This window comes from Urocitellus parryii, chromosome 8, assembly GCF_045843805.1.
Source record: "Urocitellus parryii isolate mUroPar1 chromosome 8, mUroPar1.hap1, whole genome shotgun sequence".
Classification (NCBI taxonomy): Eukaryota; Metazoa; Chordata; class Mammalia; order Rodentia; family Sciuridae; genus Urocitellus; species Urocitellus parryii.
Window position 1 is genome coordinate 32964684 of NC_135538.1, and position 24138 is coordinate 32988821.

Here is a 24138-nt window from a genome sequence, read left to right on the forward strand (position 1 = left end):
TAAGAGTCTTTGATTATTTTCTGCATTTGATATATGGTTGTTCCTCTTTAAATAATTATACCTGTTGGGAATTTTCTCTCAGAGAAAGTACTGTAGTATTTTAGTATTAGGATCATAGCCTGACATTGTACTTTATATACATGCTCAACAGAGTACACTGTTAAAAGACCATTGAACCTCTACTTTCATGTTTGAAATTGTTTAAAGTGTTACTATAACATTAATAGAGAAATTTTAGACATAACATTTTAACATGTAATACAGAAGGAACACTGCAAATTTTAGGCTATGACAAACGAAACAATCACTCTTGAAGATATCCTTTCTGAAAATGGTGTCTTTTGGGGAGAAGAGCACATCTTTGTCTACCTAGCTGGCATGCTAATTAAAAACAATAAGACTTCATATAAACCCTGTGATGCTTTAAATTGCTGTAGCAATCAAGATTATTTCACTTTGAGTCATTTTCAAACTTTTTTCAATATTATCATTACTTTTCCAAAGTAAAGAATATACGTATATCAGTGTAGTAGTTAAGGGCCATCATAATTTGAAGAATAACATGATTTAAGGAGTTATCATATTAGCTTATTTTTTATATATGTACACATATACACATACCAACATGTGTATGTGTGTATATGATATATTTGAAGGAAAGTTTTTCTTTCATATCTTTTGTTTGTTTTATGTTATTTTTTTCCTTTGTGCATGAGTGTATGTTTGGATGTTTCTTAAACAATTTATTTTTGAAGGTTCCTTTAAGTTCTTTTACTTTATTACCTCTAGAATTTATTTTTCCCTTCCTTTTCCACCCCAGCCACCAGTGGTAAAAACAGAGATGGTAACAATTTCTGATGCCTCACAAAGGACAGAAATCTCCACCAAGGAAGTCCCTATTGTCCAAACTGAGACCAAAACCATCACATATGAGTCTCCACAGGTACAAAAGCTCAAGACTTGGACTGTTTTGAGTTCTTCTTTACTTAGTATGTCTATTTCTGTTTTCAGTGTCTTGTCATTTACATATTCCTGACTTTGACTTAGCTTTTCACATCTCCATTTTGTAACTGCTCCCCCAACAACATTGCTATGTTGCTCTCAGATTGAGACAGAGAGCTGCAATCAAATTGGCGACCCAGTATATTTATTTAGAATAAGCAGTGTGGATTTCATATGTATTATTGTAAGGCATTTCTGGCTTGTGTCCAGAAATGTTTGTATACACTTGGAAAATAGATTGTCTTGTGAAATTTACTGAATCTGATATATTTTGTGGTTTAATAGCAGATGGGCTTTTTTCTTTGCTCTAAATTCCATAAAAACAGATCCAGTCAACTCACTATCATACAAGTAACACACATATGCACACACATACTCTCCCTCCTTCTTCATGTTGGATTATTTTCTTTTAGACATATGTAGTCATTTATATATGACCTGTGATACTGTGTCTAAATAATTATCAGATTTATGTATTTGATTTTATATATTTAGACTTCTTCTGTAAAGATTTTAAATAAGCATTATGATGTCTAAACTTAAGAATAACAAAAAAGGAAAGTGTTCATCATTTCAAAATGAACTGTTTTAAAATATATATGATAAATATTTTCTCTACTGGAAAGTTTGACCTTCTAGGTGGGATTGTGCCAGGTGGAGCATGGCAGGTTATTGCCCTCTCCAAATATTTATTCTGGGAATGTAGCTCAGTGGTGGAGAACTTGCCTAACATGCAAAAGTCCATGAGTTCAGTACCCAGCACCACCGAAAAGGTTTAATGTCTTCATGAGTGGAACATTTTCTAAAATTACTCATTCATGTGTGCATAGATTCCATATAAGCACAAACAGGTTTCTTATGTGTATGTGTGTTGGGAGCATTACTCATGTATCTTTACTGCGGTAAGTACCTCATAAAGAAATACAGGTGCCCAGAGCATATTTGAGAGAAATTTCCTCTTACCTTAGTCAGAAAGGCTTTAGATTTTCCAGTTATTTCTTGTGTCAGATATGTCACTTCTATGTTAGAAATCAGAAGGCAGATATGTTTGATATAACTTAAAGTGTTAGGCTCTTAATTTCTTTGCTCTGGTAAATTCTAGAACTTTCTACCTCTTCCATTATCAAGCAAATTAAAATAAAACCTATTTTAATATATGCATGGAATTTATATATGTTATATATGTAGAGAGAGAATGCAGACATGCAATATTGAAATATGTACCAATATGTATACTCTCAGCACACGAGCTATTATAGCAACTGTGTAGTTAAAAAAAAAAAAATCTAGAGATAAGCAGATAACCAAATCACTGAGGCTCAGTGTCTCTTGGGCTCTGTTGCTTAGTAATCTGAGAAAATGTTTATCTATTTTTACCCACCTGTGCTTAAAAGACAATAACAAACTCAGCACTTCTGGTCACTGTGGAAACTTCCCTGCCTGCCTTTCTAGTTTTCTTTTCTAGCTTCTGCAAAAGTTCCTCAGACAAATTCTCTTGAGTCCTTTGTAGCTTTCCCTCCCACCTTCTACTTCTGCTTTCTACCCACAGGGTTTGCTGCTCCATTTGCACTTAGCCTTTGCCTCTCCTCTGTTTTAAATGCCAGCCACTCTCCTGGACCGTAAATTACCACTACAGACACACAAAGGATAGGCGGATAGCATCTTCTGCAGACCATATAGATTTTTAGAAGATGCATATTCAATGGGGAGGGGTTCTCTGACAACATGATGGAAGTTAAGCATTACTTTGTATTTTTCCCTCAACTATCCAAAGATTGATGGCGGGGCTGGTGGTGATTCGGGCACGTTATTGACTGCACAAACCATCACATCTGAGTCCGTGTCGACAACGACAACCACACACATCACCAAGGTAAAGCAGTCCAGGGGAATCTAGGGAGAGGATGGTACATTGCAAACAGGATCTTTTCTGAATCGTTTCTTTGTTCCTATACTCACCTCCAAGTAATACACAGACAGTGCCAGTGGAATAAAAAATGCCTTGATTTAAATTAACTGAGAAATTAGCCTCCATTGACATGTATTTAAACCAAATTCCAATTTTTTAAAGTACAAGGGGGTAAAAATATCTTATGAATGGCTATAGTTAAGATGGCTACAAGAGCCGAGATCATTTGATAAACTGTAAAACTTCCCTTATTTCTTTAAGATGTTAGTATGTCAGTTTGGGGGGCATTCTCCGAGATCATTCTCCAAGTGTTTTAACACCAAATTACCAGGCGGTCCCTGGCTTGCCAGCATAAATACCAATGCCCCCTTCAGACGTAGAGAAACCCAGAATTATTTTTAGGAGCTTCTAGGTAATCAGATTTCTATCTTAAATCTTATTTTCTAGTATTTCCTTTCACTTCTACTTTTCATATTTGATTAATTTTTAAAGGTTTTAAATGTGTCCCTTGTGCCCCCCCCCCGTGTTCTTCAATTCATCAATAATGAAGAAAAAAATCAAAATAAGAACACACACAAAAAAGCTGTGTATATTAAAAAATGCCACATAAATTATGCCACCAGTGCTCATTTTAAAGCATATCAAGTTACTAATGTTAGTGGTAAGTCTTAGAGTAAAAAGCCATCACTTGTGACTTTGTTAGAGTTGGCAAGGATGGATGTGTTTTTTCAGAACCATGTGGTATTTTCCCATTGTCTCTATTTAGAAGGTCACAGGCAGTTGATCTCCTAAGCCTGCTCCAGTCCATCCCAGTGCTCTCAGGTTACACCCAAGTCAGTAACTGTGAGCAGTTCACCCAGGGTCTCCGTCCTCCAGGTCTTACCTTACCTTTGCATAGCCATGCTCCATGTCCCTAAGGTCAGTCACATGCATAACTGAGATCAGATCACACATTTAATGAAAACCTCAATGTCTTCCCTGTCTTAAGCCAAATCCAAGTCCTATTTTGTATTGCACTAAATAAAATGAACAGAATTACTAAATGAATTTGTATGATTAGAACCAGGCAATGAAAACTATAATATCAAACAGTTTCCTGAATCTTAAAACTGATACCAGAATTGTTAAAATTACTCTTAAATCTACAAATACCAGTTATTTCTTCTTTCTATTCTCCCTTTTAAAAACTTTCAGTTGGGAATGAAGAAAACCAGGAAATTATAACAGAATATCTCAGTCAAATTACTTGGATTAAATGATATTTAGCCTATCTTAATCTGCCCTGAGTCTTGATAAGTTAATTTTAGGGTTGCTTTCAGTTGAGGGATACTTATGGATGCTATAACTTTAACAATAGATTTCTCTATTGAACTTAATAATACAGGAAAGTCAGTTTCTAGAACATCAGTCTTCCATCATTCATTGTGCATGGCTTTATGATGAACAGAAGGTCAAGGTGGGTTCCCTTTTTCTTTTCTCTGCCTATGTAAACATGCTTTAGTCATTGCTGTTCTTTTTCTTTTTATGACTTTTAGACTGTAAAAGGTGGAATATCTGAAACAAGAATTGAGAAACGCATTGTGATCACAGGAGATGCAGATATTGATCATGACCAGGTAAAGACCTTAGGTTCTAGTTCTAAAAGCGACTTTACTTATTTGCTAAGGTTTATGTCTGTCATTTTCTCACATTCCTGGGTAAACATCTTCTCCCAGAACTTCATAGATGAAGTCCAACTCCTAACTTCTACTTTGCAGCCTGTACATAACCTATCCTTTTAGCTTTTCTAACTCTGAGTCAGCATAAAGTGTGAATGGCTACTTATTTCCCACTGGCTTTATGTGTACTTTAGAGTCAAAGTCATCTGAAGGATTTGGGGCAACCATTAGGTATTCATGTGGGCCTGGTTTAAAGATAAGTCACCAAATATTTTTTTTAAATGTCAATTTAATGACGATGACTTCTGAAAAATGAAAAAAAGCCACTTTTGATGTATTTTTAAAGGAATGGTTAGGTGTCTTTTGTAGCATAAGAAAAGTTGGACTATTTACCACTAGTTGTTTTTCCTTATTTATTACTTCTATTGGAATGGAGGAAGGAGGGGAAAATAACCTAAGATCTCATACAAAGTAAAAATTTATAGTTATTCTGAAAAGTTTTAAGAGGAATTATGTTTCCATTCTATATTAAGATTGGCATAACACAGGGCTTTAAGTAAGCAATGAATGGAACCATTGGATTTTGATGAGTAGCTTTAATTTTAGATTACAGTCATAACTGATGGTTTTATTTTATTTTGTTTTCTGAGTGATTTTAAAAGGAGGCTATTTTACAATGACTTGAAGCATGGAAAAGAATGGTTCAGTGGACCATTTCAGCTGGGCTGTAGGAGCAAATAATAGTTATTCAACTTTGTATACAACATTGAGCTCAGGAAAGAGAATTTTGGAGAAAGAATTTCTTGCTTGAGAAAGGTTCTGTATGTGACTAGAGAGAAATGGATGTTTTTCAGGCCTACAAAGAAAATGACTCCTCATTTTTTTTTTTTTGGCCTTTGTAAGCATTATTTTATTTACATAAGTCATAATTTAAAAAATTTCCTTGAGTGTTAAATCTTGATTCTGGGTTTTAACTGAGGTGCACAAGTTCCTAGGAGATGACTACTATTACTCCACCTTGGGAAAGAGGAAACCAAGCCTTCAGCTTCCCATAGAGGGTTCTGTTTTACTGCTGCTGTTCACTGGGATAGTTTTGAGTTCCCCACTGTGAAATTGTAGCAGAGCTGATTCTTAACTTTTTCCTTAGAACTCCTGCTCAGTGAGCAGTTCTTGAATTCCTATAGTGTGCTAGGCAAGAGCCCACATTTGTTGGCATGGTAGAAAGTAAAATTGGAATGTCCTCCCAGCAATTGTCTCTTCTGTCCCACTGAACCTCTAGGTCTATTTAGACTTTAGCATACCACTTTTCACAGGTTTACTCTCAGGTTTCATTTTATGGTCCCCCCCCCCCCCGTTGACTATTTTACATGAAAACTTCAATCCAGGTACTGCTTCAGAAAGGCAGATAAACAATCTGAGGCATAAGCACCAAAATAATACATTTCTAACTCTTAAGTCACAGTGATACTACAGCCTTAACTGTTGCTGCAAAGACACACATCTCTTTTGTGCAATGATATAATGCATGCTTCAAAAATAGTGTTCAAATATCCAAATAAAGAGAGTAGAGGCTTAACTTTTTTATGTTTAAAGGTAAGCATAAACTTAGAGTAAAATTGTTTCTTCCCATACATTTGTCACCACAGGCTCATGATAGATTCTCTTTCTTCCTAAATTGAGATGATAGAACTGTTTTTATTTATTTATTTATTTTCAGTAATCAAATCAATGAACAACTTTAGTTTTTTTAAAAAAATTTTTGTTTTAATTAGTTATACATGACAGTACAATGACTTTGATATATCATACATTTGAATCAGATGGGATATAATTTCTCATTTTTCTGAGTGTACAGGTTGCAGAATCATATTAGTCATGCAGTCACATATATATACACACAGTAATAACCATTACTGGTGCTATTAAAGAAAATCTAACATTTCAATTGAGAAGAATAGTAATTATTATTTACTCATTAAATACTATTGAAGTTTTCTTAAAACAGAACTTGAAAATATCCAGCATGTTTCTTCAATTTCAGAACAATGGGTTCAAGACCAAGTATACAGGCTACACGCATCAAATCAGATTCCAAATTGTCGTCGTCGTCGTCTCCTCCTCCTCCTCCTCCTCCTCCTCCTCCTCCTCCTCCTCCTCCTCCTCCTCCTCCTCCTCCTCCTCCTCCTCCTCCCTTCCCCATGTTTTCTTTTCAATGCATTTGATGATTCATTGGTAGTGTTTTGTGATGATACCATGTTAGTGGTAATATCTTATTCTGTGTTTTTGGACCCAATTAATGGTGGCTCAATCAGAACATTCTGAACTGCTGATGTTGCGGGGTCTTGAGACTTTTATAGCAGGGGACTGTGAAGCAGACATCTGTACTGTAAACCTCTGCCCTGTTAGCGACATTGGAGTCTCTACTTTAGTTGAAACAAACCTGGTTTGGGGGATTGGTGTGCCTCATATGGGAGTACTTGGTCTGCTAGTAACACTTAATTGTGGAACTGTTACTCTTCCTGCAGAAATATATGCTTTGTGTTTCTTTTTCTTTCTTTCTTTCTTTCTTTCTTTCTTTTTTTTTTTTTTTGTAAAGACTTGAACCTATAGTTTGGAGCTATTAAGTACTATCTATCAGGAGGCAGTTTAGGACCTTGGTTTGACCAGTGGCAAAGGTATTTGATTTCTTTGCCTTGCAATATCTAATAAAAAAGTCTCTTGGGGGAGGAGACATAAAAGACTGGTCAGCTTGACACTGGATTTCCAATTGCACATCATCTACATCAACAGTAGATTTCTTAGCATATCTGGAACAAAGTTTAGCATTATCTAGAATTGTGGTCACTTACCGGAAGGCAAATTCCAACATCTGATTTATAACTCTTGGCTCATCTTCTGTAATCCCCATATCCTTCAGGATTTGTGCCATCATCTGTGCATCTTTCAGCATATTCTTGGGAGACATCTTGCCAGACTCCATGATATCTGGTGATCAACCTTCTAGAGCTAAATTATCCACATTAATGTATTTCATTCCTGATCTTGGTGCAAGTTCTTTGCCTAGTGTAGTGTTTCTAACCCCTGGAGTACCTGGCCTTTTATGGCATGTTTCCATTGCATGATCAGATCCAGAGGTACAACTGTGGTCTGCATTTTAGGTCAGGCAGTATGTTCTATGAAGCTATTTTTAAATGAGTAATAAGCTCCGCTGTTGAAAACTGATATTGATCTTGTATTAATTTTAATACCATTAGAACCCTTTTGAGTTCCTTGTCTACATTAAAAGGAATTTTACTAATGGATAGAAGTCTTCATCTCAGAGAAACAAATGTCTTATTAGCAAATTGGAGAGGCATGTTTTTAGGAAACCTGGTTTGTCAGGATACTTAGATCCATACCAGGGAGGGATGAACTAAACTGTGGTTGCTCTTCAGAGTTTATTTCTAATAAAATTCTCATTTTGGCAGTACGATGTGCTGCCAAAATAATGTTTTATAGTATTTAAGTTCTTATGCTTACATTATGAAATGAAAGGAATTATGACAAACTTGATTTCAAATGTATTTGAAAGCGATTGGGGCAGTTTTTTCTTTCTCCCTATTTTGTTTTGTAGCTTTACCATTTTTTAATGAAGTGAAGTATAGGGTTTTACTTAGTAACCTCACAGCTGACAGGACCAATAATGCAAACAAAAGTGCTATTTAGGCAAGTGGCAAAACAGAAGGAAAACTTGCACTGCTTTTTTTCAAGTGCATATTTTCTTTGAGATAAGCTGTTTTCTGTCCTAGGAAAATTTCTTTTCTTCTTTCAGGATTATTTCCAAGAGTTTGTCATTCTGTGGTGTTTTGTTTTCTTTTACTCTCTCCCAGAACCTCTTTATAATTAAAACTAGCAATAATTAAGAAAAATGTATTATCCCTCCGAAAAACAGGATGTTTCCCTATTGCCACAACTTTTTTAAAATAAACTTTACTTTCTGATAAGCATAAAGAAACTGCTTTGTCATTGCCTAGTTCAGGAAGAGACCATCAACCACTGGAGTCAGCATTCCCAGTCCTCTCTTTCCCTGCCATTCCCAGTCCTCTCTTTCCTTTCAAATGCATTTATCACATTTTTATATGGCCTTGAGAAAGATCCATTAATCTTCAGGCCTTAAGATTTTTCACCTACAAAAGAGGGACTTGCACTTGATAATCTAAAAATTAGTCTATCTGTTCTGTAGCTTAACTAATTATATGTGATTAAGTTTATATATACTTTCCCTGCAGCATCTTAGTTCAGTGAACATTTTAGTTCATAGGTGTCTGAGAGGAGGGCCAAGATAAGCAGGCCTGGTTCCATACTTTGGAGTTTCCAGTAATTATCACTTTAGTGTATAGATAAGGCACTATTCTAGCTGCTTGACATCATTTCTTAAATTCATACAACAAACCTTAAAATAATCTTTACAACCTTAGCATTATTCTCAGGTTACTGGTAAAAATACAAAAGTTCAGAGAAGAGCCATTTTCTCAAAATCTCCTAGTGAGTACAAGCCTGGGAGTTAAAGATATCATGTTTCTCCTACACATCCTGTCATTACAAAGTGGACTAGAGGAATGGGAAGTTTGGGAATACGAGAAGCATATTCATATAAAATGAACAGTGATCTCAGTTTGAATCTTCCTGCTTTTTTAAAGAAATAAGACTATTTTAGCTTGTATCGCAGTTCCAGTTGATGAACATGCATGAGTTTTATCATCCTGAGGTGGAGCCACTCATGACTGTTTTCTCTTCTGACCTTGGCAGGCATTGGCTCAGGCAATCAGGGAAGCCAAAGAGCAGCACCCTGACATGTCAGTCACAAGAGTGGTAGTGCACAAAGAAACAGAACTGGCAGAGGAAGGGGAAGAATAAGGTAAGACAGCCTGCTTTGCTTGTGGCCTTTCTTGTGACTGTTCTGATCCTGGGAAATATAGTTTTGTATTATTGTGTCTGCTTCCTATACTGTGTGTGATTTTTTTCAGATTCTTATTAATCCCCAAGTGTATCTGCTTTGGTATCTATAATTATAAAATCTGTGGCCTGTAGGTATGTAGTGTAAATAACTATGATTTAGTTAGTGGCTGCAAAAATTGATTTTTATGTGTTGCTTTACTCTATTTATTAAATGTGTTAGTGTATGTTATATTAATTTATGTTCACAATGATCCTTTGGGAAAGGAGCTGTTACTCCTATTACTACTACTACCACCACTACTACTAATTATTGTTATTAGTAGTAGTAGTAGTAGTAGTAGTACTGGGGATTAAACCCAGAGATGCTCAACCACTGAGCCCCAGCCCCAGCCCATTTTTAATTTTAATTTTTTAATTTTAAGACAGGGTCTCACTAAATTACACAGGGCCTTGCTAAGTTGCCGAGATTGGCTTTGAACTTGTGATCCTCCTGCTTCAGCTTCTCTAGACATTAAGAATTATATTAGAATGAACCATAAAGAAAAAAATTGCTTTCACTATGTAAAAATTGAAAACTTTAGTTGAACTAACAAGTTTAGGATAAATGATAAAGCTTAATATGCCTAGAATAGAAAGGATTAATATCCTGAATATATTAAGAACTTTGTTAAGAAAATTTAAACACTTTAGTAGAAAAATGGGCAGAGGATTGAGCAAGTTAACTATGTAAAAACTAAGTGAACAATAATCAAACTGTCTAGCCTTGCTATTTCTTAAATCAGTACAAATTAAAAATTCAGTGAACGAGTTCTCATGTACACATTTGGCAAAAGTTGTTTTTATCCAGTGTTGGGAAGGTGGTAGGAGGAAAGTACATGTTGTATAAGTTAATAGTATTTTCTGTAGGACAGCTTGGCAAAACATAACTTAAAATATTTGTATTAAGCATACCCATCTTTAAACTAGTTTTAAGGATTTATCTTAAATGATTAGAGGTGTTTACAAAGTTTTCTAACAAATGCATTTATCACATTTTTATATATACTAGCAAAGGATTGTCAATATTCTAGCTGGGTGTGGTACATGCCTATCTAGCTGAGGCAGGTGGATTGCAAGTTTGAGGCCAGCATGGGCTACTTAGACCCTTCTTAAAATGAAAAATAAAAGGGGTGGGGGTATAGCTCAGTGGTAAATCTCCCCTGGGTTCAATTCCTAGTCTCAGGGGTAGGGTGTGGGGGATCTTTAACAATCTAGATAGCCAGTAATAGGGGATTAGTTAGTAAGTTTTCCTGCTTCCATATGAGAACTAAGAAATTCTCAATGCAGTGAGTAAATGTTCATAATTATCTATTAAGAGTTTTGAAATGCAGGTCTTATCACACAGCATAGTAAGATTACTTTAAAAAATCTGCACATTAAAAAAAATCTATACATTTATCAGTTAGCAGGTGGGTAACCCACAGAACCCCACAAGAATGGCTGGGTCATAAAGCACACATTTTTCATCTTGCACTGAAAGACAAGGGAGTGAGGGCTTCTGCCATTTCACAGCTTCCCCTTGAGTTTTAATTTTTGCCAGTCTGGAGAATATGAAATGATATATAACTGTGATGATGACTTTCATTTTCCTTATTAATATCTTTTCCAATTGTTATTGGCCATTCATATTTTTTTCTATGACAACACAACCAGGAAATTTAAAACATTTCTGTGAAATCCTTATTCACCTCTTTGTACTGCTTTATCTTTCTTTCATTTGATTCTTGACAGATTTTAGATATTCTTTTCCAATTTCATGTGTTACAAATATCTTCAGGTTTGTGATGTGTCTTTCATTATCATTATAGTTAGACATAGTTATTACAGTTGGAATTTATCAAATTTTCCTTTTTTGAATTATGTCCCCCACCCCTTTCCCCTCATGATACTAGGGATTGAGTTCAGGTCCTCGTGCATATTAGGCAAGTGCCTACCACTGAACTATATCCCCAGCCCTATGAACCATATTATTTTTATACTCTGAAGTATCAAAAATATTTTCCTTCTAGAAATTTTTAACATTTTAATATATTGATAATTCATTTGAAATTACTTTTTTTTAATATCAAAACAGTGATCTATTTGTGGAATAAGTAGGCACTATTCCAGCACTGCTTATTGAAAAGTCCATCCTTTCCCCTTATAATCTGCATTGTCATATCTCAAGTCCTTTATGTGAGGGTGTGATTCTGGCACTCTGTTTCCATTGGTCTATTTATTTGTCTCTGTACCAGTGCCATAATGTCTTAATTACTCTGGAATTACATAATGGGTCTTGGTACCTGACAGTGTGTGTCCCCTACCTTTGTTCTTTTTCTTCATTTTTGGTTCTTTCTTTTCATATAAATTTCAAAATCAGATTGTTAGATTCTAAGATTAAGTCCTATTTTTTTGTTGTTGTTGTTATTGGTGTTGTGTTTTGGTACTGGGGATTGAACTCAGGGACACTAGACCACTGAGTCACATCCCCAGCCCTATTTTGTATTTTATTTAGAGACAGGGTCTCACTGAGTTGCTTAGCACCTTGCCTTGCTGAGGCTGGCTTTGAACTCACAATCCTGTCTCAGCCTCCCTAGCTGCTGGGATTACAGGCATACACCACCATGTCTGTCAGTCCTATGTTTTGTTTGCAATGCTGAGGATCAAACCCAGGGCCTCTCATATGTTTTACTACTGAGGTTCAGCCCTGTGGTATTTTAACTGCAATTTCGTCTACTCTAGAATAGATGAAGTTGCAGTTATATTTACTTTCTATGAACATGAAATGACTCTCCACTTATGTCTTTTTTAATATCTCACAATTAAAGTATATAGTTTTCTAACTAGTTTCAGTCACAAATTTTTTCTAACTATTGCTAGTAGAAAGAGAGAAAATTGATCTTTTTATATTGATCTTATATCTAGTAACTTTATTCTTTATATTTTTAAATACAATTTCCCACACAGAGTATAATATTCAGTCACCTGAATGAATGCACTCTGTTACATGTGAATGCTGATTTTGTTTTTGAGATGTATTTGATTTTATATATGGAAAAGTGAGCATTCTTACCTAAAGACTGAGTTCCATATTTTAATCTTACCAGGTATCAAACCTAGTTGACATTGGGCACATGAGGGGAATAGTAAAGTCTACCTTTGCTAACTTATGGTACTTATTAAAAGGATATAGTAAATAAGGAGAAACGTGAGGGTTATACAATATGAGAATAGTTTTATGAGAATAGTTGCTATCTTTTCTCTAGTCACTGTTATGAATTTTACTTATTTTTTAATCAGGAATGATGAATGATCCCCCAAAACATTACTAATACTCTCACCTTCATTTGTAGCATTTAATAAACTTTAAAATGAGTTTCTTATAGTGTTTATTTCTAGTACTTTATATTTATTTTTTTGCAATGGACATACATACTCACAAACACAATTTTTGAAGTTTGCCTGTCTGTCCCATAGGCTCTTTTTTATGAGATTCCTTGACAAATGGATTTAGGAAATGAAAGTGAAAGTGTAAATTCACATACAAGGCAAGAAAACGAAATTGGAAAGATTTTTTAAAGATATTTAACAAGTACCCAGATATACTAAGATGGCCTGGGTGTTGAGGACTCAGTGGCAGACAAAACAAAGGTCATCCCCTTCCTGGATGAGGATATGATGCAGAAAGGGAGGTGTGAATGTCAACAAATAGACAAAATGTACTTAAAAATTTGATGTGCTCTGGAAGAAATAAAGTGCTATGAGAGAAAAAAATAAGGGATTTGAACTACCAAACTACTGTGAGTTCAACCTGTTACTTGAGAAACATGTTTGAGTTTGAAGTCTGAAGAATGACTAGGAATCACTTCCATGGCTCCAAGTCATTTTAACTCTACCTCCTAATCACTGCCGCTCACTCTGGCTGCTCATTTAGTTCACTTGTTTTGTTCATTTTTTCATTTGCTGGTGACCATCTGAGCAGGTAGGCTAAGGCAAAGAGCAGGACCAGGACAATAACTGAAAGTCAGAAAAGAAGAATAACTATTTGTTACATAACTGTTCTTTCCCTTTTTAAGGCATGTAAAGCTCCCCTGCTGAGCTGACCTTGCCCTTTGAAGTAACTCTGAGCTTTTGATCAAGCATTGGAAGTTGGGGAAAAGGAAGCATACAGAACGATGGTCAAGGAAGAGGCTGTCTGTTCTTTCTCAGCTGGTGGTGGTCAGCTCTAGGACAGTGAGGAATTTAATGAAAACTTTGTTTAAAGAAAAAAAGAAGGAAAAAACACTTCAGATGAGTGTTCATTTAGTCTTTGTGACTTTTTAAGTCCTTTCAAGAACTATTCCCTCTTGCCACTTTATCCCAAATGCATATTTATTTATGAACCCTCAAATGGAGATAAAATATTACCATAGTAGTACAATGATATTCTCAAATAGTCCTGATCAGAAAGAGTCCAGGCTTTCTGGTGTGGGCTTTGTTGTCTCAGAAAGAGTGAGCCACAGGAGAGGCAGGAGTTCATGACTCTGCTTCAGTTGGCATTACTAGGGCTCTGACTTGAGATGAGCTCCTCAATTCCTGAAGCAACCACTAATGTAAGGTGAAAAGTGAACTGAGCCCCCTTCATGTGAGAGCAATACACAGCCGAAAGATGTAATGGTGGAGGAGTGGCAGCTCATTCAGTTCACTTGTTTTATTCGTTAATTTTTTCATTATACAAATATGTATAATGGAGTGCCCATTGGTATCATCTACTGTTTTATCATGGAAATCTCAAATAAGATCTGGGGCCGGGGTTGTGACTCAATAGTAGGGCTCTTGTCAAGCATGTGTGATGTGCTGGGTTCGATCCCAGTACCACATAAAAATACACAAAATAAAGGTATTGTGTCCATCTACAACTAAAAAAAAAATTTTTTTTTTAAATCTGTGCTCAAGGACAATAAATCAGTAGTAGCAGAATAGTTCAAGTTTTGTATATGTTTTGAGCTTCTTGTGGGAATAGAAGTAGAGGTCTCTAAATCAGAATAGGGTGTCAGAGACAGCTTCTCACTTAAGTTAGTGCTGTGAAGAACAGGTTGGAGGAAGCCAGATCAAGAACACTGAACCTATCCTCCAGGAACTCAATGTAGCTAGATTTAAGGGCACTGTAGAGGGTGATGGAGATGAAGGGATAAGGAAGGCAGAGAATCACATATCATGCTCAGGTGTCTGACTTAAGTAAAGGAATTAATGATGGCCTCTGTAATTTGAATCATGGAATACATGGATTTTATTTTTCACCTATTATGTACAGTATGGTTAATTCTCTTTGGTTATTAGCTGTCTTAACACAAAGGTGATTTTTGTTTTGTTTTGTTTTTTCTGTGTACTGTAGGAGAGACCAGCTCCCACAGGATTTTGGAGGAAGCTTGAAAACCAATTTGCAAGGACCCATCTTACACACACACACACACACACACACACACACACACACACACACACACACAGTGTGTGATAAGCTTATTGGATAGTCTGAGTGTTAGGAGGGAGCAGCAGAGCAGGTTTTCTGGGCTGAAATGGACTTCTAATGGTGTTATCTGGGTGGGTATTCCTCTGTGTGTCAGTGTTGTTACCTGCAAATGGGATGGTAACAGCATTTGCAGAAGGGTTTGCTTCTGTGGCAGGTTGTAAAACTTTTTTTGTAATTTATAGAGCCACCCATGAAACCTTTCTACTCTTAATAAAAGTCAAATAAAAATAAAAGTGTTAACCCAAGAGGTGGTTAAGTTTGAGGTTCATGTGTAGCATCCTAAGTAGAGAGGTCCAGGAGGCGCAGGAGCTGGAAGGCACTAGGAGCTACTAAGCAGTTACCAGAGCTGCCTGTCATGTACTCATGACCCTTCAGCTTGACAGGTGTTATCTAGAGCTACCTGGGCAACAGGATGTAGGGGAAGACAAGCAGAAGGTAGGAAAATGGAGGTTATAAAAACTGTCAGGAAAGCTCCGAGAGGGAAGAGTGATCAAGTATTAAATACGGCATAGAAATCAGATGAGCCTGTGTTTTGGATTGGTAAAACAGAAGTGTAGAACTGCCTCAGTCAGCTGTAGTGAGGGAGTCCTGTATTGGCCTGAGAACATGGGGGTGGGGGTCTTTTCTTCCTGTGTTAGCTCTGCCTGTGTCCATCTGAGAAGATGGGAGAGCATTAGGTCTCAAGCAGCTGGTAGATCTGGTACTAAGATTAACAAAAACTTGGCCACTCACATTCTTAGGTATACACTGAGCTCCAGTCTACAACCCACAATAGAAAACTGTAAAATTCGTACTGTTGCTTTCTGTATTATTCATACATACATGAGTACTAATCTTGAAACAAAAAAATACTGTATTCAAAGCAAAGTTTCAGAGTAGTCAGGGACATTCAGGGTTTCAAAACATGAATTCAAAAAATCCAAACTGGAAATTAGCATTAGCTGTCTAACCAACTTGACTTGTTGGCTGAATTGTGCTCCAGCCAATCACAAGCTCCTCATTTACATCTGGCCTGTTGTTTAAAGAGAAGCATAGACCCGTTAACTTCCAGATGAATGTTTTCAGTTCAGGTGCCAGGCATTTTCAGGCATATCGAATATTTTATATTTTTATTTTATCTTATTTTCTTAGTTGTACTAGTCTCTTATCTGAAATTAGCATTTAATTTCAGTTTAGTTTTCAATATAGCTTAATCACACCCCAAATGAAGACTTCTACATTGAAATAAAAAGCAAGTTTAATGAGTTTTAGACACAGCCAGTTTTCATTCTGGAATGCTGTGGGATGTTCTAACTTAACATTTATAAATATGGCAGGTGTTTTTCAAGAGTTATAATATATTTAAACTTCCCAACAGAAGACATGCTAAATTCTGCTGCTGTTGGGCATATAGCAACACCAGGGTGCTCATTTCCCATGATTTGCTCTTGGACACAATTATTAATGACTATTTTCCCAAGTGAAACCATATTTGCTGTTGTTTTTTTTTTTTTCCTTCTCTCTCTCCTCCCTACCTCCCACCCCCCGGCAATACAAGGGAGATTATAATTTTTAAAAATGGAGAGAGTAGAAAATTTAAGTGACCCCATAGGTCCCTGCTCCCAGAGGTAGATAATCCCTTTTCATGTGCTTATGTGTATGTAAGCTGTATTATGTATCCTGCTTTTCACTTAACTCTGCATTGAAGATATTATTCCTGGTTATTATCTCATCTTTATTTTTTTTTAAACAGCTAAATTGAATTGGATACATAATAGTTTAGTGAAATAAGCTCTATTAGTAGACATTTAGATTATCCTTCTACTAACATTTATGTATACAGTATAAAGATTATGTCTTTGTATATTTTTTATATTAATTTTATTGTTTCGCTAGGAAAAATATCTTTTAAAAATTAGAGTTGGTAAGCCACAGAGGGTTTTTGACATATTGCCAAATTGCCCTACTTAAAGTTTCTGCATCTCTAGATTCATACCAACAGTTGATGTGCATGTTTCCCCACATGCTTGCCAGCACTAAATAGTATAAGACATTTTAAAAAATTGTTACCATTCTGCTTGGAAAAGAGCATGATTTCCCCCATTTTTTACTTGGGAGGAAAGAACATTTTCTATTGCATTTAAAAAAATTTTTTTATTACTAGTAAGATTGGAATACAGGTGCTCACACATATTTTAAACATACACATAAAAGTATAATTTACATTTCTTTGAATTGCCAGTTTGTGTCCTTCTGTCCAGTTTTCTGTTCAAAGGCTTATTATCTCTTTTTTTTTATAGATTTGTTAGAGCTGTTAACCCCTTAGTCACAAATTTTGCACTTATTATACTCATTAAGGATTAAAAATGGGAACAAAAACTGGAGAGAGGGGCAAAACAAAATTGACAAATTGGAGATGTGCTAGCCATATCTGGAGTTTTGTTGTGTTTTTTTCTTTTGCTCAAACAGTGTGTTTTAGAATTCGAATTATTAACACTATTTTAATATTGGAAAATATCCAGCAATCTTGGAAAAATCAGAAGCTCTTAAACACTGAGCCAGATTTCCTTCATGGCTACAATGGCTGTCACTCTCAGACTGGGAAGTGCTTTCTATGCCCCCAAAGTTCTGTCAACCTTTCAGATAGGGGTCATTGGTTCCCAGTCTCCCCACTCAAATTACCTACCTATCCATCCAGGTATAAAGTTTATGTATAGATGCCTTTATCTGAAGAAGTTTTCTGTTGGATATCCTACAGTTTTTTTTAATTGGGGAGGAATTTTGATGTAGTAGCAAACTGTGTGTGTGTGTGTGTTATGTGTGTATTATAAGATACTCCTTTCCTCGTGAGCTTTATATTTTAAAAATCATCTTGGCACTTTTGTGCATCAAAATGTTTCAGTTAACATTAGAACAAACAGGAATCTATTCCTGCTCTGCTAGTACAGTAGCCAATACCCACTTGCCATGTGGCTAGTCCAAATTGAGATATGTTTTATGTGTAAAATACGTACTAAATTTCAAAGATGTAAGAAGAAACATGTCAAATATCTCTAATTTTTAATTGTTGAAATGATTTGGATATATTGAGTTAAACAGACTATATTAAAATATACATTTTTTAAATGTGGCTTCTGGGAAAATTTTAATACATATGTGACTTACATTAGTGGTTCATTGTTTATTTCTCTTAGGTTTGAAAAAAGACTGACACAATATGGAATAGTGTTTAATATATTTATTTAATAGAGTTTTGTGTATTTATTTAACTTCATGAGGGAAGTGATTTTTTTCTCATGCTTCCTCAGATAATAAGTGAGAAAATTGAGTCTAGAAATGAATTAGTTTATTCTTGCAACCTTCCTATTAAGACAAAATAAAACTTTGTTGAGTTCTGTTCATCTATGCTTCAAAGATGCTCTGCTAAAAGACAGAGGTATTATTACTATTTCTAAAGCTTTTATTTGATGCCCAGAGAACTGTTTTTCATTGCTATCCACTACTTATCTTATGAACCTAACCTTGATAAAAGCTTAAAAAGAATAAAGTATGGAGTGTGACTATACATAGTCCACTTGTTATTTAAAATAATCTTTAAGATTTTGTAGAATGCTTTCATATCAAGTCCCCACAAAATGTGATCCATCAGAGTGAACCAGAAGACCTTACTAGTGTTGGCCATATCTTAGAAGTTTTTGTCAAAGCTTTGGAGATTTGGGAAAACTAATTTTTCTGAAGAAAGTAAGAGTTCTCCTGGGATAACAAAGAGACAGCAAATCAACAAAAGAACAGAAAAATGAACCCAGTATTTTTCCACTTAAACAAGAAAATTGGCAAATGAAAAGCAATAAAGAAAACAGGGATTAGTATTTTATTCCTAACAACATAATGCAATTTTTTTTTCCTTTCCAAACCCTTGTTCTTTATTCTTACATTACACATTGGTCCCTGTAACTCTAACTCTTGGATTCATTAACACATATCGTGAACCTCTTATGTAAGTCACTATGATAGTTGTGTGAGAGAGAGAGGGGTATAGGAATGTGCATACAAATAACATTTAGGGTAAAAGTGTTTGAAGAGGAACCTAGATAGAGTGGTAACCGTCATTAGAAGAAACTTTCTGATAGGCAGACTAGGAAAACTGTCCCTAAAAAGGTAGCAGAAAAACTCCTTTGCTTAGCAGTGGAGAGGAGGATCTGGATGGATGGAGACTGGGCAGAGATGAAAGAGGTATGGAAAAAACAATGGGCTGGAAATGAATGGGAAGTACAGATCCTGCATTGGGGCTGTGTCTAGTTCCCAGCAGATCTGGGAAGATTTATTGGAGGCAAGTTGCAGGTGTTACATTCCAAGCCAGTACCTTAGTAAAACAATGCTTTGTATTGGACTTTGCATAGGACACTTGGATGATGTAGGTGTAGCAGTTTTATCACTGTCCTTTAGTAATATGAATTTGCCATTTAGTGTGTAGGATTGATTGAAAGGTTGCTAGATTGTATGTAAGGAAACCATTAGACTGGTTCATGAAATTATTAATGAGGAACTGAACTGACACCTGATTGAATTTAATTTAGGAACAAAATCAGGAATGAGATCATATGTGAAAATCTGTAAATAATATTAGGTAACACTTATAGCCAAGCAGAGTAGGCATTCTATGTTGAGAGCTTATTATCTAAGTACCTAGTATCCTCTGTGATAAACGAGGATCCCAAGACCTAAAAAGCCTACAAAGGTCCTTTGTTCAAGCCACTCAGCAAGTGGCAATGCCCAAAGCAACCCTCAAACTGAGTCTGCACTACATGTGGCTTTGCAAAAGGATTCATTATGGGAATCTTTCAAATAAACTTGATTGATTTTAGAAAATTTTATTTTGAACAGAAAATGTTTGAGATTGCAGGTTTAATATTAAGCTAAATGGACTAGTAAGATAATATTTTATAAAATATTCATGTTTAAAAATTAGGTAGGAAAAAGTATTATTTCTTTTTTTCCTACATCTCAGAAAATAGAAAAAGAAAAGCAGTGATTTTAAATGTGAATGAAAAATAGTTTAATCTTCAAACTTCACCCACCCTTTTTTGCTTATAACTTCTGCTCTTGAAAGTGGAATGGTTGACATTTTTATTAGGATATTCTAAAATTGCAGGATGGTAATAATTCTTTAAGTAGAGTGACTTGAATGTATCAAGCATGAGGTTTCTAACAAAAATTACTGTTAGTTTTAAAGAAAAACCATGTGATTGGACTGATGAGCTAACTGACAGCTTACCTTTCAAAGACAAAGGAGTAAAACTGGCTTAAAAGCAAAGTGAGGCTTGGACCAAGCAGTTTGGAGGGAAGGCAAGTAGATGCTTCTGAAAATCTCCTGAGAGGTGCACCTGTGTGAAAGACAAATGCATGCCTTAACTGGGGGGTGGGGAGTGGGGTGGGAGTTTGGAGAAACATTGAAATTGAATCTCCTGAATGCAAATATACTTAACTTTGTGATTCCAGAAAACTTTTAATGGAAATTTTGTCTATGAATTCAAATTGTTAGGGTGTCTGCCAATAAATGTAATATAATACAGTTCATTGAGAGAAAGCAGGCCTCAAGAGGGCCACCCCAGTCCTGAGAGGCCTAAATAAGAAGCACAGGCTTCAAAGGGCCCACAGAAGGGAGGGTCTCATGAAGAGATTTGGGACTCCCAACAGCATTGATGTGTTCTAGCAAACCAGGAGAAGCAGGAGTATTTTGTTGAATCACTTGTAGAACAGGTGCTGAGCTTCATCTTAGGGAAAAGGTAAAGGTCACTAGATGTAAATTTTCCCTCTATTTAGGAGATACACAGATCTCTCTGAAAGAAGAAAATAGCAATAGCATAGGGATTGCAGATTTCTGATGTAAGTGGCTCTCAAAGTAATTGTCTCAGGACTACTTTAAACTCCTATTAAAAATTATTGAAGGGCTGGGGATGTGTCTCAAGTGGTAGCGTGCTCGCCTGGCATGTGCGGGGCACTGGGTTCGATCCTCAACACCACATAAAAAAAAATAAAAATAAAGACATTGTGTCCACCTAAAACTAAAAAATAAATATTTAAAAAAATTATTGAAAATCTCAAACAGCTTTTATGTGAATTATCTTTATTGAATATTGAATTATCTTTATTGATATTATATGAAATTTACCATATAATAAATCAAAACTGAGAGGCTTAAAAATTTTAACTTAAAAAAAAAAAAAACACTAAGTGAAGGAAGCGTGTCTGAAAAGCCTGAACGTACTATATGATTTCAACTATATGACATCCTGAAAAAGGCAAAGTGATTGAGACAGTAAAATGATCAGTGGTTGCCGCTCATCTCATCAGAAGAGTTTTTAAATATTGGGATGCTATCAAGCTCTTGTAGTGGTCAGAACACTATTTTACAAAATTCTAAATTTTTGCCTGAAATTCATTATTATCAACCAATACTGTCAGTTGTTTTTGTAAGTGACAGGCATTTCATTTACAGGAAAATGTCTGCCAAATATTTAACTTGAATAACAGAGCCTGCTCTTAATTCTCTCAAGTAAAAAGAGGTAATTTACAAAAAAACAAAAACCAAGCAGCTTCAACTCATAGTTCAAACATTCATACAAATGCTTTTCCTCTGGGTGTCCTCCTGTGTCTGTATGTAGTGGGAGTGATGTTTGATCAGGGACATCCATAAATGAAAATGGAGTTCCCTTTCACTGAGTGTGTGTGCTGGTGAAGGATACAGTGACTTTTAGTACATTGGTGGTATACTAGCTCCTTTGACCTATGCCAAGATGCCAGCAGGTTAACTCATCATTGTTACACCATTGGTGAAAAAGTCAATGCTCTGAAATATTGATTTTAGTATGTGTAAGGAAATAGTTTGGACTCTGTGACACCTTAAGAGAGTCTCAGCAACCCTCAAAGTTTGGAAATTACAATCCGTCTGTATCATAGGGGTAATATAAACGTTTTAACTACTTGTTTAGTACTTAAGACCATTTTTCTAGTTTAACCAAAGAGAAATTTAACATGCTTATATTTTGGGCTTTTGGATTTTTCTAATGTAAACAGTGGACATTCTTTTCAAAACTTAACATACAAATTGAAAACAAAAGAATAAAATTAAAGTTCAGAAGTAGCTGTTAAATTCATAAAATATCATATTTAAAATTGAAGTTTACACCTGAGCATATGGAACTCATTTTTTATTTAGGAAATAATTGCATTGTGTCTTACATAAATACTTTGTTTTCAAAATCTCTGATTATATTACTGCTCTAAGGTAATTGAATCCTCATTAATTCGAAGAAACATTTTCTTGCATTATTATTCACATGATTTTCCTGCATTATTTTGGAGATGAACAATATTTTTGCATCTTTATTGATATTTCTCTCTTTGTGCTTTATCACTTAGAGGCATCATTTCTAGTAGTTTGTGTCAAATGCTTTTTAAAATCAATTTATTGAATCAATTTCTGGAGTAGAGCACTATAAAGATTAATCTCCCTATGTGAGCTCCTTGTCTCTTGAAACCATGAAACTGTGTTTTTCAGATGAGATCATAGCACTTCTAGTCTTGCACTTCACTTTTCCCTCACTGCTCATCAGGTACACTATGAGGGAGTGGGCACATAGCTCAGTGGTTGAGCATTTGCCTGGCATGTGCAAGGCCCTGGGTTTAATTTCTAGCCCGGCAGTAAATTTTTTAAAAACAAAGCTACCATATGATACAATAAAATTGCATAAATTAGAATTCTGAATCTCCTGTGAGTACTTAAGGCAAAATATGCAACCATCCTGTACCCTTGGAAGAATTTGGACATAGAATAAGACCTATGATTCAATTAAATTTAGCCACATTGACCTATTCTCACAATGGCCAATAGAGGGGGACACAGGCTAAGAATTGTGACTGCAGTAGTTTTTAGTGTTTACTGACATTGTATACTTCTGGGTGTTTATTTACTTGACCACAATTCTAACACATAAGGAGAATTCATATACTTAACAGCTATCACCTTATGCAAACTTAAGAGGAACCTTACCATATTGTGAAAGTGAAAGTAGTTTGAATTAATGTTTATATTTAGCACCTATCAATTTATTATTGACAAAGTACAGATGTTTGGACTCTACAAATATGAGGCAGAATTCAAGCTTGAAAAGAAAAGGGTTCTTGAAACTTTTTATAGTTCTTAAGTGAAGATCTAGTGCCTAGTTTTCAGTTTAGTTAGGAATATGGGTTCAATCATTTAGATCCAAAACCTAGTCTATGAAAAATTGTCACATATTAAATTTCTTATTCCTGCCAAAGGACAGAAAAAATTAAAAAGTCTGATGCTTCTGTACCAATGACATTAGTGATGCCATTTTTATATTTTCTCCTTAATTTAAAACTACTTGTTTAGTACTTAAGAACACCTTTCTTTATTTAAATACATGAAGAATCAAAAGATACATGGATATATAAAAAATCTTCATTTAATGTTACTACTTATTTGTCCAGAGTAATAATAAATCTGAGTGTTCTCACTCAACCTATATTTAATTAATTTAGAGTTACACTAAACTTCTTTTTTAAAGAATAAGAAAATAAGTGCATTGAACATTATAACAAAAATTAAAGGTAGTTTTCTTTGATTCTGAAAGCAATTTGGAATCCAAAAAGCACATCAAGGTTAAAATTTGTAATAATACAACCAGCAAAATTTAGCTTACTTTCTAGTAGTTTGTGTAAATGGAAATAAATGATATTTAAGTTTATGTGGGTAACTATGTCTTTTTCTCTATATTTAACTCAGTAAACTTTGAAGGTTTTTTGAGATCAAGAACTATCTTCATTTACTATATACTCCTAGTTTCCTATAATAACTTTGAAACAAGTTTAATTTTAGCTTTCTTTTACAAATTTATGACTCATTACAAAGTGAAATTTATATATTTTTTCTGAAAACAAATTCCAAGAAATAAAGTAACACAGAACTTAGAGAAAATGGTGAAGAGAATCCTAAATCTTGTTCTCTCTATAGGTTTCCAGGGACAACTAATCACGAAATTGTTTTTCTTTTGTTTTTTTTTTTTTCATTGTAATAACACATTTTATTAACCTAATATATC

General features: G+C 35.1%; 1 protein-coding gene and 1 pseudogene across 12 annotated transcripts in view; one reads left to right on the top strand and one right to left on the bottom strand.

Annotated features, from left to right (window-relative positions):
- The window catches only part of Epb41l2 (erythrocyte membrane protein band 4.1 like 2), a 196506-nt gene that overhangs the window by 168781 nt on the left and 3587 nt on the right, over positions 1 to 24138 (top strand). For 10 of the 12 annotated variants that reach the window (XM_077801974.1, XM_026380655.2, XM_026380696.2 and 7 more), the window contains 4 exons: positions 821 to 943; positions 2777 to 2875; positions 4447 to 4527; positions 9358 to 9466. In XM_077801974.1, the coding sequence (XP_077658100.1) occupies positions 821 to 943; positions 2777 to 2875; positions 4447 to 4527; positions 9358 to 9465 (411 nt within the window). In that variant the 3' untranslated portion in view covers position 9466. The remainder of the gene's footprint in view (positions 1 to 820; positions 944 to 2776; positions 2876 to 4446; positions 4528 to 9357; positions 9467 to 24138) is intronic. The other 2 variants (XM_026380689.2, XM_077801975.1) reach the window with 1 other exon arrangement.
- LOC113176427 (transcription initiation factor TFIID subunit 9-like) lies at positions 6566 to 7549 on the bottom strand (annotated as a pseudogene).